Source organism: Nothoprocta perdicaria, unplaced genomic scaffold (genome assembly GCF_003342845.1).
Source record: "Nothoprocta perdicaria isolate Ctin4 unplaced genomic scaffold, notPer1 scaffold_348, whole genome shotgun sequence".
In the NCBI taxonomy this organism is placed as follows: Eukaryota; Metazoa; Chordata; class Aves; order Tinamiformes; family Tinamidae; genus Nothoprocta; species Nothoprocta perdicaria.
Window position 1 is genome coordinate 136,265 of NW_020455586.1, and position 13,484 is coordinate 149,748.

General features: G+C 38.8%; 2 protein-coding genes across 4 annotated transcripts in view; one reads left to right on the forward strand and one right to left on the reverse strand.

Annotated features, from left to right (window-relative positions):
- Window positions 1–241: 241 nt before the first annotated feature.
- On the forward strand, window positions 242–7,129 carry LOC112951364 (protein-lysine methyltransferase METTL21C-like). Its single transcript, XM_026044035.1, is given in 7 exon segments — window positions 242–358; window positions 694–736; window positions 739–808; window positions 3,463–3,626; window positions 4,272–4,414; window positions 6,365–6,482; window positions 6,735–7,129. Coding segments are annotated over 7 exon segments (1,050 nt in total).
- Window positions 7,130–7,798: 669 nt separating this feature from the next.
- Window positions 7,799–13,484, reverse strand: part of TPP2 (tripeptidyl peptidase 2) — a 48,434-nt gene continuing 42,748 nt past the window's right edge. For 2 of the 3 annotated variants that reach the window (XM_026044043.1, XM_026044042.1), the window contains 2 exons: window positions 9,028–9,147; window positions 7,799–8,385 (listed from right to left, as the gene is read on the reverse strand). In XM_026044043.1, the coding sequence (XP_025899828.1) occupies window positions 8,296–8,385; window positions 9,028–9,147 (210 nt within the window). In that variant the 3' untranslated portion in view covers window positions 7,799–8,295. The remainder of the gene's footprint in view (window positions 8,386–9,027; window positions 9,148–13,484) is intronic. The other variant, XR_003250181.1, reaches the window with a different exon arrangement.

Here is a 13,484-nt window from a genome sequence, read left to right on the forward strand (position 1 = left end):
CAAATCTTTTCCGAGAACAAAAGGAGAGGTGAGAAGCACATCAAAGTGGTTAATACACATAATTCTCAAATTCTTAAAATRCATGCAAARAAATGGAAATATTAAAAATGCATTTCTTCTCCAATCCCTGCAACACTTGTTGGTGCTTTGAAGCAAGTCGGTAACAGGACTCCCACAGGGAAGCGTGATCATCGTGCASATAGGCACTCTTTTAGGGGCGAATAACATAGCTGCCGCAGGTATGGGCCGCCCTCAAGATCACAGGAAAGCCGTCGCTTCCTCAGGACTGGCAGTTCCCCATATTCTCCGTGAGTCACTGCGGGCGAGGGGACCGGAGGCTCAGATCAGAGGGCGCAGCGTGACTTGACCTTTCGCTGGCAGGAGGCTCTTCRGGGCCCCATGAACTTTCCTCTGAGCTTGGGCCGCTGCCAAGTGGCCACACGCGTTATTTTTGCGCCCACGATAAGTAGCTCGCTTGGGTCGGGAGCGCAGGTAGCAGCATGAAGGCAGGGAAGGCTCCACCTCCCCCAAGCCCAACGAGCGAGCAGAAGCATCGGAGATTTTGTTTTTGAGGCCACGACGCTTGGGGCTTTGAAGCCCAAGAGCAGTTTCATTTCGTCCGGCAAACGTGAAAGAGTTTAGTGTAACACAGTAAGTTCTTAGAGCGCTGCCTGGTAATGCTGCTCTAAATAGCCTGCAATCCTACTGGCTGGAGCGGAGAATTATTCCTTCCAGGTGCAGCCCGTATAAAAACCTCTGGCGGGTGCATCCTGCGGCAGGGAATGCCCAGCGGCCCCTGCCACAACAGGTAACTGCTGCACGAGCGCTGCACTAACCCAGCCTGTTAGCACTAACCACGGAGACCCAGCTCCTACCACGTGCATGATCCTGAGGGCACGGGGGCTGCCTCACCGTGTTGTTCATAGGATTCTGGTTCACAGGAGCTGGTTTGCTCCGTCGTGCCTCGTGTCTGCGGCCGTGCGGTGCAGTCCGAAMGCGGCAGCACGGGAACGTGCATCACTAAGGCAGGCACTAACAGACTTGAATCACCAAAGACTAGGTTTAGTCCTAGACTGCGCAGCTAGAAAGAAACATTTGTTTTTACATCAGTTTATGAAATATCTTAGTAATATTTACAGTAGCTGACTTGCTTCTTTTATAGTTTTGAAGAAGCCTGGTGTGCTACTGATGTACAAGTCGAGAATGAAAACATTATCTTTACCGTCCCATCTAACTCAGGCAACTGACGGATACAAGGATCATGTCAGTCTCCTCCAAGCATCAGTGCAGCCAATGCAGTTGTTTTCTAGACCTCCTGAAAATTTCAAAAGGGTTTTAATAAAAATTGACTGTTCTTATGGACAAAAAAAGGAAAAAAYAAGAGAAAGCATTAAAATTTATTTTGAAAAATGTAACATGGCTAATTTAAACTATATATCAACCTCTACTGAGTGAACAATAACAGTTTATCTCATAATTGGAACAGCAATTATATTAGGTATTTTGCTGACAATAGAAAATTATTTACAAGTCCTTAACACTGCTTAACAAATTTATATTTATTAAAGGTGTTTCTAAGATATTTTGTGGTGTTTGCTGCTACATGTAGCCAACTGAAATTTTGACCAGCTGCAGTGATAACTAATTTAAGCATGAAAGAAAGACAGGATCACTCATCATCTTAACAAGGTTAATAAGTTTATAATTAAACAAGCCTTTCAAGTTTCTACTGTGCTGTAGGAGTATCAGATAATGGGAAGTTTCAAGGTGCTTTTTTTTAAGATTATGCTTTCATTTAAATAGCAGATGTCATCCTACAAGAGCCTTATTGCCACAGTAAAAAAAGTCTTAGAAGAAGTAGTACTTTGAATAAACATAAAACTTTCTGCAGACTGAGTCCTCAAGTATTTTTTCTTTCCCTCTGGCTGTAACAATCACTATTTCTTGCAGTTTCTTCTCTTCTGATTACGCACCTTGTCAAAAACAAACAAAAGTTAATATCTTTTCCCACAGATTTCCTAAACCATTAAAATGAGGGCAGGCTTCAGTTCTAGCTTTAGGCATGGAGGAGCAGCACCACTGCAAAGCAGTCAGAGCGTATTTTTGAGAGATTACACAGAAACCACATTTGCTTGTTTGCTTTTAAGAAGGCAGGACTCTTCACAAGCAGAAGAAAAGGGGACGAGAAGAGAAGAGAAGAGAAGAGAAGAGAAGAGAAGAGAAGAGAAGAGAAGAGAAGAGAAGAGAAGAGAAGAGAAGAGAAGAGAAGAGAAGAGAANAGAGAAGAGAAGAGAAGAGAAGAGAAGAGAAGAGAAGAGAAGAGAAGAGAAGAGAAGAGAAGAGAAGAGAAGAGAAGAGAAGAGAAGAGAAGAGAGCATTCATTCATGTGCCAGGAAACACTGTAGAGGTGATGCTACATTAGTCTCTATTTTCATCATTCATTGAATACTATGCCAAGTGTAATAGCTAGAGGAAGGTCCTCTGAGGGGGGAAAAAATGCGGAGATTAGTTTACTTTAAGGCTTTACTTTAACAGAGACAGTGCAAAGCCACGGTGCCATATTCATGAAGGAGCGTGGGGCTGCCCAACCCGCTTTGCCCGGCCCAGCCCTTGCCAACAAACAGGCCAGCACCAAGGAATGTATCAGGTATCAGTGAAACGGCGGCAGGGTCGGTGTCGTGTGTGCACATAAATCACCCGCACAAGTCAGCAGTCACTAAGCTCCTTAAAAAACTACCTCCAGGCACCGCTTCAGCTGCGGGGCTGCGCCAACGCGCTGCCCCTCGCCGTGGGGCGGCTGGAGCGGCCGACGTGTGCAGCTCTATCCGCAGGGCAGGCAATGTGGAGCCAGCGGATCACTGTGGCCGGAAAAGACCTTCGAGATCACCTGGTCCAACCAGGTCCAACCATAAACCCATCAGTGCTGCCRATCCGAGTGCCCGAGCACCGCAGCTCCGCAGGCCGCTCCGCTGGGAGCTTTGGCCGGGGCCTCTGCGCCCAAGGGCCTGGAGGGCAACAGCGGGACAAGGAAAACACCGAGGCAACGGCCAGGCTGTGGAAAYGCCGGCTGCAGACGGGGAGCACTACCGCCGGAGAGCCGAGGCACAAGGCCCTCTTGGAAAAACAGTTGTGTGGACGGACACAAACAGAACAAACATACAAACAGAGTTTTCAGTGGGTATTTCAGTCTTGTGAGAGTCTTCAGATTGATTTAGTGATACCGGAGTAAGTTTGTATTGTCCACATAATGGATGGAATGCAGCTGTACAATTAGAACTGTAAATAAACTAGAAAGAAGTTGCAATCAGGAGGCTACCTCCTATGATAATTTCCTATTCTTTCAAGCTATCAGTTTACAAAGAGAAAAAAAATTATCACTCTTTCCCTCCTTATAATCACACCTTACACAAATCAACTGTATTTAAGTGCTTACAAAATTCATTTTTTTCCCTTCCATTCCAGCGCTCTCGCTATGATCTCCACACAGCAGTCACCCTTCTCCAACAAAACTGAAGGAGCAGCAGACTGCCAAACGGAGGAAGAAGAAACCTGTGAAGACCAATATGACTCTGAAAACCGCACTCGGGGCTCTGAACATGAATCGTCAACAGCAGAATCCAACTCAGGTTTAATCCAATTTAAATATTGCAATTGCTACATCATGCTATATTTCATACTTACTGTTTATCAGTTTTAAATTTTTCTGATGGCGAAATCTATTTTTCCGTAACTTACGAATAATCATTTGCAAACCCTTCTTCTTAGGCACCAAATTCAAAATACAGAGAGATTTTCCAGTATCAAATGGGAAACCCAAAATTTCCGTTGGGATTAAGCTTCCCACAAGTGAGAACTATTGCACACCTGTGTTATACCAGAGCATAGTATAGCTCATGGCATATCCTAAAACAAGACAGTTCAAGTCTGAAAGACTTCTTAGCAGACAGAGCTATAGACTTGAATGGGTAGATCCTTCCACAGGGCTTAATTCCAGCTGCAGATTGTCCATGGAAAGGTTCAGCAGGTCAGGATAGGACCACAGCTGCTTTGACTCCCCCTATATCACACTGTCCACCTTGAACAGCAACTCATGTTGAGGGCAGCAATCCAACGAGCTTCTCCAGTGACCCTTTGTGTATGCTCTATTGTGGATTATATAGGTGTATGTGTTTTTTTTGTGAATTACACAGGAACATTTATTTATTTTAAACAAGTCACATAAAATTCATGCATTTATGCATATAAAACTAATTCCATCTTTTCTCCCACAGATTCACCAGTGACTCTTAAAATACTACAGAACTGGGTTCCCMAAATTTCCCACTACTTTGACAAGGAACACTACACTTATGTGGGRCACCAGATCGTCATTCAAGAATCAATAGAGCACTTTGGAGCTGTGGTGTGGCCGGGTGTAAGTACTGGATAAAACTGCATGCTTTACATGTTATAGAAGCATAAATCCCGACTACAGTGTACAAGTATTTAAATTTTTTTTTTTAGACAATGCTCCTGACAGAGTTTTCCCTAAGCAGAAAGAAATGTGAAGTACTTTGGCAGAAAGCTCTGACTGATGCTCATTTGTTCATGTGCAAGAAGTCTAGGATTTTATARCGAGCAAAATATAAACTCTTTTTAAAATCATATGCCCCTTTCCACTTAAAGACCTGAAACCCCTCTCTCCCCGCAAAACTCCTCTCTCTCCCTGAAACCTTGCTAGTTGTTGAATGTGTAAATTGAAGTAAAAAAATATTAAGAAAGTTCAGGAAGTGTCCAGCTTATTTTGTGTCCAATCAATGGTCTTACATATTTTGCCATGTAAAAACATAGATGAGACTGTGCACACCCCACAACAAATCTTAGGTATTAATACCTACAGAAAGTTTTCTTTTATGGCTTGATTCCGTAGTTTGTATAGAGTTTCTATATGAAAGGGACAGAATAATATAAGGACAGTTGTGTTACCCTAGATGATCCATAAGCAGCTTGTTAGTGGATAAATCTTGCTAAATGTCCAATCCACCCCCTCAAAACAAACAAACAAAAAAAAACACCCCACCATTTCCATAGCTGAAGATAACCTAAGGAAGGATTTTGACCAGCCTTCTGATCTGAACATTCAAGCTAAGACTTGGGGTCTTTTTATGTAAGATGGACTCTTTGGAACAGGCAATTCAGTACTGGGGATTTAGATGTCTGAGATTGGACAGAAGACTACAAAAAGAAAACACAGGCTCCCCTGTATAAACATATTATCTATTTTAAAGTCTTTACATGGAAAGCTGTACTTGCAAAGAGGTCTTGTCCAGTCCTTGCTTCTACTTTTAAGAAGAGTTTTCTGTGAACTCAAAAAACACCTTTGAGCAAAGAGAAGCTCAATTATAGAAGATATAAAAACTACCATTTCGTATTTAAGATTCAGACCATTTACACCAGCATTTCAGACTTTGCAGATCCAGAATATTTACTGGAAAAAGTCACAGAATTTTCTTTTGAAATAGTCTGCAATTAAGAAAGAAAACGTGTACGAGTGCTGAAACAGTATTTTCCTTTGAAGTGTCAGATCATCACTTCTCAAACTAATCAGGTGCCAGAATGCAGATAGTAAACATTTCCAAGAAAACCTAGAGGGAGCACAATTGGGCTGGTGATTCATGAGTTGTCAGCTTTCTGAGAGCAGGTGCTCGGTGCAAAGCCCAAGAGTTAAAGCAGTAACAGCACTTGAGAAGCAAAAACAGGAATTTAATTTCTCCAGTGTTTGTTTCTATTGTTTATAAACAGCTAATTTATGTTCTACTGATAAGATCTTTATAAAGAGCTTGTAAGAACTTCTCCTGTTCCCTTAACATTGTGGTAAAAAAAGCATGAAGTGAGCTCTATTATTGACAGACAAGCGTTGAGTACCTTAATATCTCATTAAATAGCAATTTAACATTTTCTGCTTAAATATATTAAGATCCCCTGCCAAAATCAGTTTTCAAAAAGTCTCTGCTGAACTGTGAACCTAATAATAAAACTAATAAAACAAATAATAAGTAATAGGTTTAATGCAAAAAGCAGTGTTAAGACCTAACTCGCTGTGTTGACTGTGTGCATACCTGAACAGTTTATCAGAGGAATCAAGAAGTACATAGAAAAGTGTAGCAAATCCACATTCCACCAACCTAGAAAATAAACAATTTAAAAACAACAACAAAAAAAATTTTGCCCCCTCCCCAAAGGGAATTTTTCTTCCCACCTGCTACTTACATGTTACAGCCCTCATTGTTTTTCACTGTATATATAAACACACATAAAACACATACATGCAGTTTTATGCAACTTACCCAATTGAAACCTTTTGGGGTGTGTGTTAACGTTTCAGGCATTGGCTTTATCTCAGTATCTGGAGTCAAATCAAGACCGATTCAACCTCAAAGACAAAAAGGTTTTGGAAATCGGTGCTGGAACAGGCTTGGTTTCTATTGTGGCCTGCATCTTGGGTTAGTAAATTCCAATTCCTTTTGATTTTTTTTTTTTGTGATAAGTGACCTAGATCTGCTAATATCCTTTTAAGACAATGAAGGAACAGTTCTAACTAAGGCTTGGTTTGCCTTTTATTTTAAAGTAACTCTCATTTATTTTAAAGTAACTGCCCTTATTAAGTTGGGGGGAGAGAAGTAGCAGGATATATTTGTGTATATTCCTATGTCTATACACACCTATGAATTAAAACAAGTTAATTTCTTCTTCAGGTGCTTATGTTACAGCTACTGATTTGCCTGAAGTTCTTGAAAACCTCTCCTTCAATATTTCAAAAAACACAAAASATGCAAATACGCACAAGCCTGAAGTGAGAAAACTGGTGTGGGGAGAGGGCCTGAGCGAAGACTTCCCCCTCTCGAGGTGCCGATACGATTTCATCCTGGCAAGCGATGTCGTCTACCACCACGCAGCCCTGGACGCCCTGCTAGCAACGATGGCCTATTTTTGTCAGCCAGGAACAGTCTTATTATGGGCCAACAAGTTCAGGTTCAGTACAGACTACGAGTTCTTGGAAAAAGTTTGCAATATTTTCGACACCACCATTCTAGCGGAATTTCCAGAATCAAACGTCAAGTTGCTTAAAGCCACAATGAGAAAGAATTGAAGCAAAAATAACTACTAATTTTAGTTTACTGGCAGCGTCATGCAGCTCAATGTTTTAGAGCATTTTAATGCAATTATAGTGCATTTATGGCTGTACAGTTTTATGTTTTCCACCAAAATATGAAAAAAGACACATGATGTATTAATGTCTTCAGTTCATGCATGTAATCTGTTCAAACAGACCCGTTTCACACCACTGAAGGGACAATGTTAGTAGGGACAGTTAGTGGCAAGACATTATCAGAAAGCACCGGATCTTCTCCTATTTGTAAAGCATTTTCTTTCAACAGGTGTCACTTATGGACTCTTGGAGAAACCAAGACAATTTTCAGCTTTATTATTTGTTTTTATTAATTATAAAATTTTTTAACGTATCAGAGTGCACATGGTGTTTTTCGGTCTTCAGTTCTGCACATTTATTCCATTGTGTTTTACATTTTAAACATTATTAAACATATATGTATAGCTTTACAATACCTGATTAGGATTTAACTGTCTGGCACTTTTATACACGTATCAGCCTGTCCTGATACACAACTTCACACAGATTTGAGTTTGCCTGAAATCACTCCAAAATGAAGATATATAAGAGCACCTATACATCAGCAATTGAGTTACACATTGTGACCATTGGAGAGGTTGAATTTTTCTTAAAAAACAAAACAAAAAAACAAAAATAAAACAAAACAAAACCTGTTGCAAACAATTCAGGTAATGATGTCCCATTACTGCAGTCTAATAAATAAGATTTTAGCTACGTTTGATGTAGCTTTAAGGCCTTCATACAATTGAAAATGAAATTAAGATTAAACATGTTAAAATTGTTTACTGTAAAAAATACAGAGCTTTTACAGGTTTACAGTTAAAATTAACAGTTAAGAACCTAACTTGCATGCAATAAGCCTTCTCAGCCCAATTTCAAATCCTTGGTGTTGGCAGTTCTGGCACATCCATTGCCAGCAATGGGATGCACACTAAGGAAATTCCCTGGTGTCAGGAGTTTGGTTAACAGGTATCAAGCTGTACCCAGGTGCCTTTACTGATAAATACACACAATTTAATCGTCAGCATTCAGTAATGAAAACATGCGTTCCAATAAAAAGTCAAACTTAGCTTTTCATATCCTGCCCATATAAAATCACTTTAAAGTTTACAAGTGTAGGTTTTTTAGAACACACAATAGTCTGGTGGATACATGACAGGAAGCCAGTTTTCAGTGAAAGTTGCACAGTGAGTCCATCCGAGTAACTTCATGAGCTGAGGAAAAAGCAACCATCAAATACATTAGAAGCTCTCTTGGAATCTTCTTCTCTTAATCCAAAGCCTCTTAATGAACACCATATTGATATCAACGTCTTAAAGAAAACTATCATCAGAAAGACAATAGACTGGAGAGCTTTGATATGCCTAATCCTGAAAGGAAAACAGTAGGGTCCTACCTAATCTCCACTCTTTCAATTTGATGCACAAAAGTTTTACTGTAGGATCACGCTAAATGATAACGTCCTAGGTGTGGAGAAACAACTCTCCACACACCATATGCTACTGACAATATTTGTAACTAATACTAATAGCAATTACAGTTGAACAGCAACATAAATATCATTCTAAATAGACAAAAGATTGAGTTGTCACGCTTGCTATGTCCAACAGCAAGTTCCAAAGTCTAATTTTCTTCCAAGTGACAGTTACTCACAAAGTAGCTAGAAAGAGAAAGGCTTCACTACTGAAAAATGGAAGGCAAACCCTAAAAGCCTCTATGTTACACTTGTTAGGATGCTTAGAGAGTTCTGCAATTTAAATGGTATCAAAAATCCCCAAAGGCTTATAGCCCTTATTTTCAAAAGGTTGTCTTTTAGCATGAACACAGTCTCTCTCTCTCAAACAAGTGAACGTTACCTGAATGCAGTTTTTCAAGTTGTCCTTTGTTGGCTTCTCCTCGGCAAGTTTTGTTGCGAACTTGAGGCCTCTCCCATACATTTTGTTTACCAATGCATGCTTATAGGCAAAAGTCAAAACCTACAGCAGGGCACAAAGAAGGACAAATCAGACTTTAAAATATTTGAATATTACAAAGCTTAACAAGTAACAAAATCTCTTCAGGTATCAGAAGTAATTTAAACMAAGTAAAACATTTACACAAGTTGCTTGCAGTTTTTTTTTTTTTGTAGTAAAACAGCTGAATCACAGCAGCAGCTCTAAACATGAACATCCTAGAGCCTATTTCTGACTTCAGAACATCCCACATAGCRGACACAACCCCAATTCAAATATTGCATTAATCACATTTCTAGCTTCCTTGAATTTTTATTCTCTAGAAGCTACTGTTTGGTATACCCTAAATAAATGAGAAACTAGGCAGTTATATCTTTGGCTCACAAAATTAGAGAGCTGATTGTAAGGTTCGAGTCCCAAGAAACCACAAACTTATTGCAGAGATGAACGTGAAAATATACAGTGAATGATTTTATATATATTATAAAATATATAAAATACACACACAGAGATACACACATTAGTATAAAAAAGCAATGGAGACAGTTAAGCATGAAGACAAGCCTCACGTTTGGTCACCTTCTTAGTCCTGATAATTCATTGAGAACAAGTTGTTAAAAAAGCATCCTCTTGATGATATTACAAACAGACACCATATAGGTCAGTGTTATAACTAGCAAAGGTGAATGTGTCTACATTTGTATGTAATTTTTGTATGTGATAAGTGATAATACAAAACAAATGAAGACTGCCAGTGTTCAAGGTATTATGAGATAGTTCAGGGCTTTTAACTGGCCAAGCAGCRTAAGTATCAGCACTCAAAGTTTCATAGCCTTTGCACAATCACAAAAAAATGATTGATGCTTGTCAATGAAGATAATGGAATACAACAAAAACGCTCTCGATGGCCAAGCTTTTATGGAATCTGGCATTAGTTTGTTATTTATTTCCCTCTCAGTACAGTGTTTTTCCTTCCAACCCCTCCTATAAAAGTTAACAAAAGTCTTCAGCAACACTCACTTAGGACACTCCACTGGTCAAAGCCAACAAAAAACATTCTAAGGATGATCAGAAATAAGTATTTTGCATTAATTGTAAGCATTTTGTAAAACAACCTAAACATTAAGAAATCTAAGATGCTGATACTGCAGACTGAAAAACCTGCCTAGCTTTAGCTACCCGAGTATTTTGCAGGATCACAACTTGAGACTGAGCTAAAAAACCATTCCTCCCCCACCCATTTACTCCTAAKAAAAATAAAGATGTAATTTACAATCTCTGAAATACAATGCAATCACTCAGTCCATTCTCCTCCTGTCTTCAAGTACTTACGTTGTCCCATTGAAATATTTAGTTAAGCTGCTATAGTTTGCGAATATGGAATTTTACTYGTTTAAGCACACACACATATATGCAACGACAAGCATAGAGCACCATCCACATACAGATTTTCCAAATATTACTATTGGGAAAAACATTCTGCATGCTGCACTCAATCCAAATATTTTGGATATTCTCTGAGAGAGGAAAAYGAACAAAAGAACAACACAAAACCATTAGCAAACACTGCTGAGCAACGGCTCCATGGATCCATTAGCAGATTTAGTTGGTTAAACTAAATTTAAAATGATCCCTTCTGTAGAAGATGACAGAATCACAAAAACAAAACAAAAATCAGATGAAAGATGTACTGGAGCTCTCGGCATATACAGGATACRGGAGGCTAACCAGAAGTAATGCCACTGCTCTATAAAGAAAGCTCTTACCTGGCCCTGCAAGTTTTGAATGGCTACTGAACATCAGTGACAAATGCAGCAGGAAGCCACTTGGCACCAAGTCTTTCGTAACAGGGCTCCCTAGAGTTTTTGTAGCAAGAAAACAAAGCATTTTACAAAACACCCTGACTCYGGCTAAGTAAAAATCTGGGTATTTCTAAAAGAGGAAAAAAAAAAATCTGCTAAAGAGGTTGATTCAATGTTCCAAGAGTTCACAATAATATATGATAACTTCTGTTTTAGTGTTGGAAAAACTATCAGCTGTATACACATAAAGTAAAACTACTAGAAGTTCATTAGCTCATTAACTATTATTAGTTCATTAACTACTAAAAAGTTTAAGCTAAGTTYACAAGTTCACAGTTTAGTTCATTAAAAGTTTAGTTCACAGAACTAATGAATGAGATACTTTAAGAGCAGAACAGGTTTACAAGCAAAAAAGGATTTAGATGACATGATACTTTAACTTCAGCACATATTAGTACAGTTCAGCCTTATAATTAAACATTACAAACTTTACAACATCACTGAAGATGATGACTCCTTGATACTTGTGAACAAGAAGCGATCTGGAGTTCTACTAAGATGCAACAGAAACAGCTGCTATTCCCATTACTTAACAAAAGCAGATAATCTGTGTTATCTAGAAACAGTTGATAGATGAAAGAATTAACATCCATGAACATACATTCTATGTTCATGATAATAGTTCCTATTATCTAGGAACTTATTTAGGAGATAGTCTCCTAAAGGAACAGCAATATGGACTGTAAGTTGGCCAAAGCTGTGTAAGTAAAAGGTAATAATGAAAAAACAAAGCTTCTTTCTAGGACACCAGGTAAGTGCCRTTAGAAGGTGAATTTCCCAAACTAAAGACCTGTAGAAATACCAAAGCCAGACAGCTTTCCTAGGATATMCAGTTGCTGCTCAGCCACTTGCCACTGATGACACCGTTAACTCAGGTGTCTACATTATGATAAAGTACCTAAAATATTTTAATTCTGCAGACATTTCAAAGCCTGAAAACACTTTAAACCTCATTTACCCAGCAACACTACTCCAACAGATCCAACAGAACATTTCCAGTATTCTAGTCAAGAGGATCCCTACATAAAGGAAAACTAACTTGTATAGTCAGTTACCTCATGATAYGAACAGCTGCTTAAAATGTATCCTTATTTACAGATGATTAAAATCATAGGTTATATTGTGTAATTTGTAAGTTAAATTCACTGCTGTAAGGGGTTTTTTTTTGTAATTACCAATAAGAATTTCTTCAGGTTCATATACATCTGTGATATAAACTCAAGTTTCTTAAGTATTTTTGTTGCCTCTRTCCTCTACCTACTTGCTTATTTTAAGCATTATTCCCAAAGCGGAGAGAAAAAGAGTAATCTTACTTTCAAGAAGGGAAGGCAGTTAAGGGAATCAAATACCTGCCAATTTTTGGCAGTGACTGAATATGATCAGSTGGAATAGACCGAATTTGACAGCTGCATCTGACACAGAGTGGACAGTAACATGAAAACTATCCAGGTTCGTGACAGTAGGGGAAGATCCAGATCTTTYATTTGTTTACTTATTTTTAAATGCAGTTTTCCGCATTTTTTTGCAACCTCAATTTGAGTCGCCTCAAAGCTCAGGGGCTAAAAAAGGCATTAAAATCTACAGAGAAGASACCCCCAGTAACAAACTTAAAATATCCTTCTAACTCTTCCAGAGAAGTTTCCTATGAAGATTGTGGTTTAGTCTACAAATTTTAAAGCTATGTTTTGGTTAAAGCAACAAAAAACCCCACAATTTATGTGCCATTACTAAGACTCCTAGCGCTATCAGGCATGAGTTTGCATAATGAAATAAATATTTACTGAACAGAGCCTGTGTTGCCTAGAGTTTGAAATGTATACACAGGGGACGTAAACATTTTCTTTACATGCTTTGAAACAAACTTTCAGAGACACGTGATTAAAACAGAACAGCTGGACTGTGAATAGATGTACGTTTTGAAGGCCATTAGCAGCTTCTCTACATGCTTGCTACYCTGTGACAGCAAGCATGGTACGTCAGTGGAAAAGAGCAATTCAAAGCAATTTAAGAAACATCCTGTGGTAGAAGAGGGGACAGGGCTGCAGCGGACAAGAAAACATAAGATACCTCTGTCAGGTTTACTAAAGGGGGWGCAAAAGCAAAACAGGGGGAGGGACAGATTTCCTGGTACATCACTAGAAAAAAAGCACAGAATAAAGCATATCTCTGCTTTCAAAGAAAGCAGCACCAAAGAACGACTGTTAGAGCAGTAATTTTTTTCTTTTTGCCTTTTGCCAAGTTTTTTGTTAATAACATTATCAACAGCAAGAATGCTCATTCCTTTACCCCAACAAATACACACTTGGATGTTGCTCCGACATGATCTTAGAAACTTTCAACGTATTTTACAAAATTACAATCCTCAGCATTGTTGATTAGACTTCCTGCTGAAGGAACTCAATCACCTGAAGAACAAGGCTCCTCTTATGAGTTCAAAGCTTCAAATTTTTCCTTTAACAGATGTCAAAAATACAACTGTTTGTACTATTTTTTTTTCAA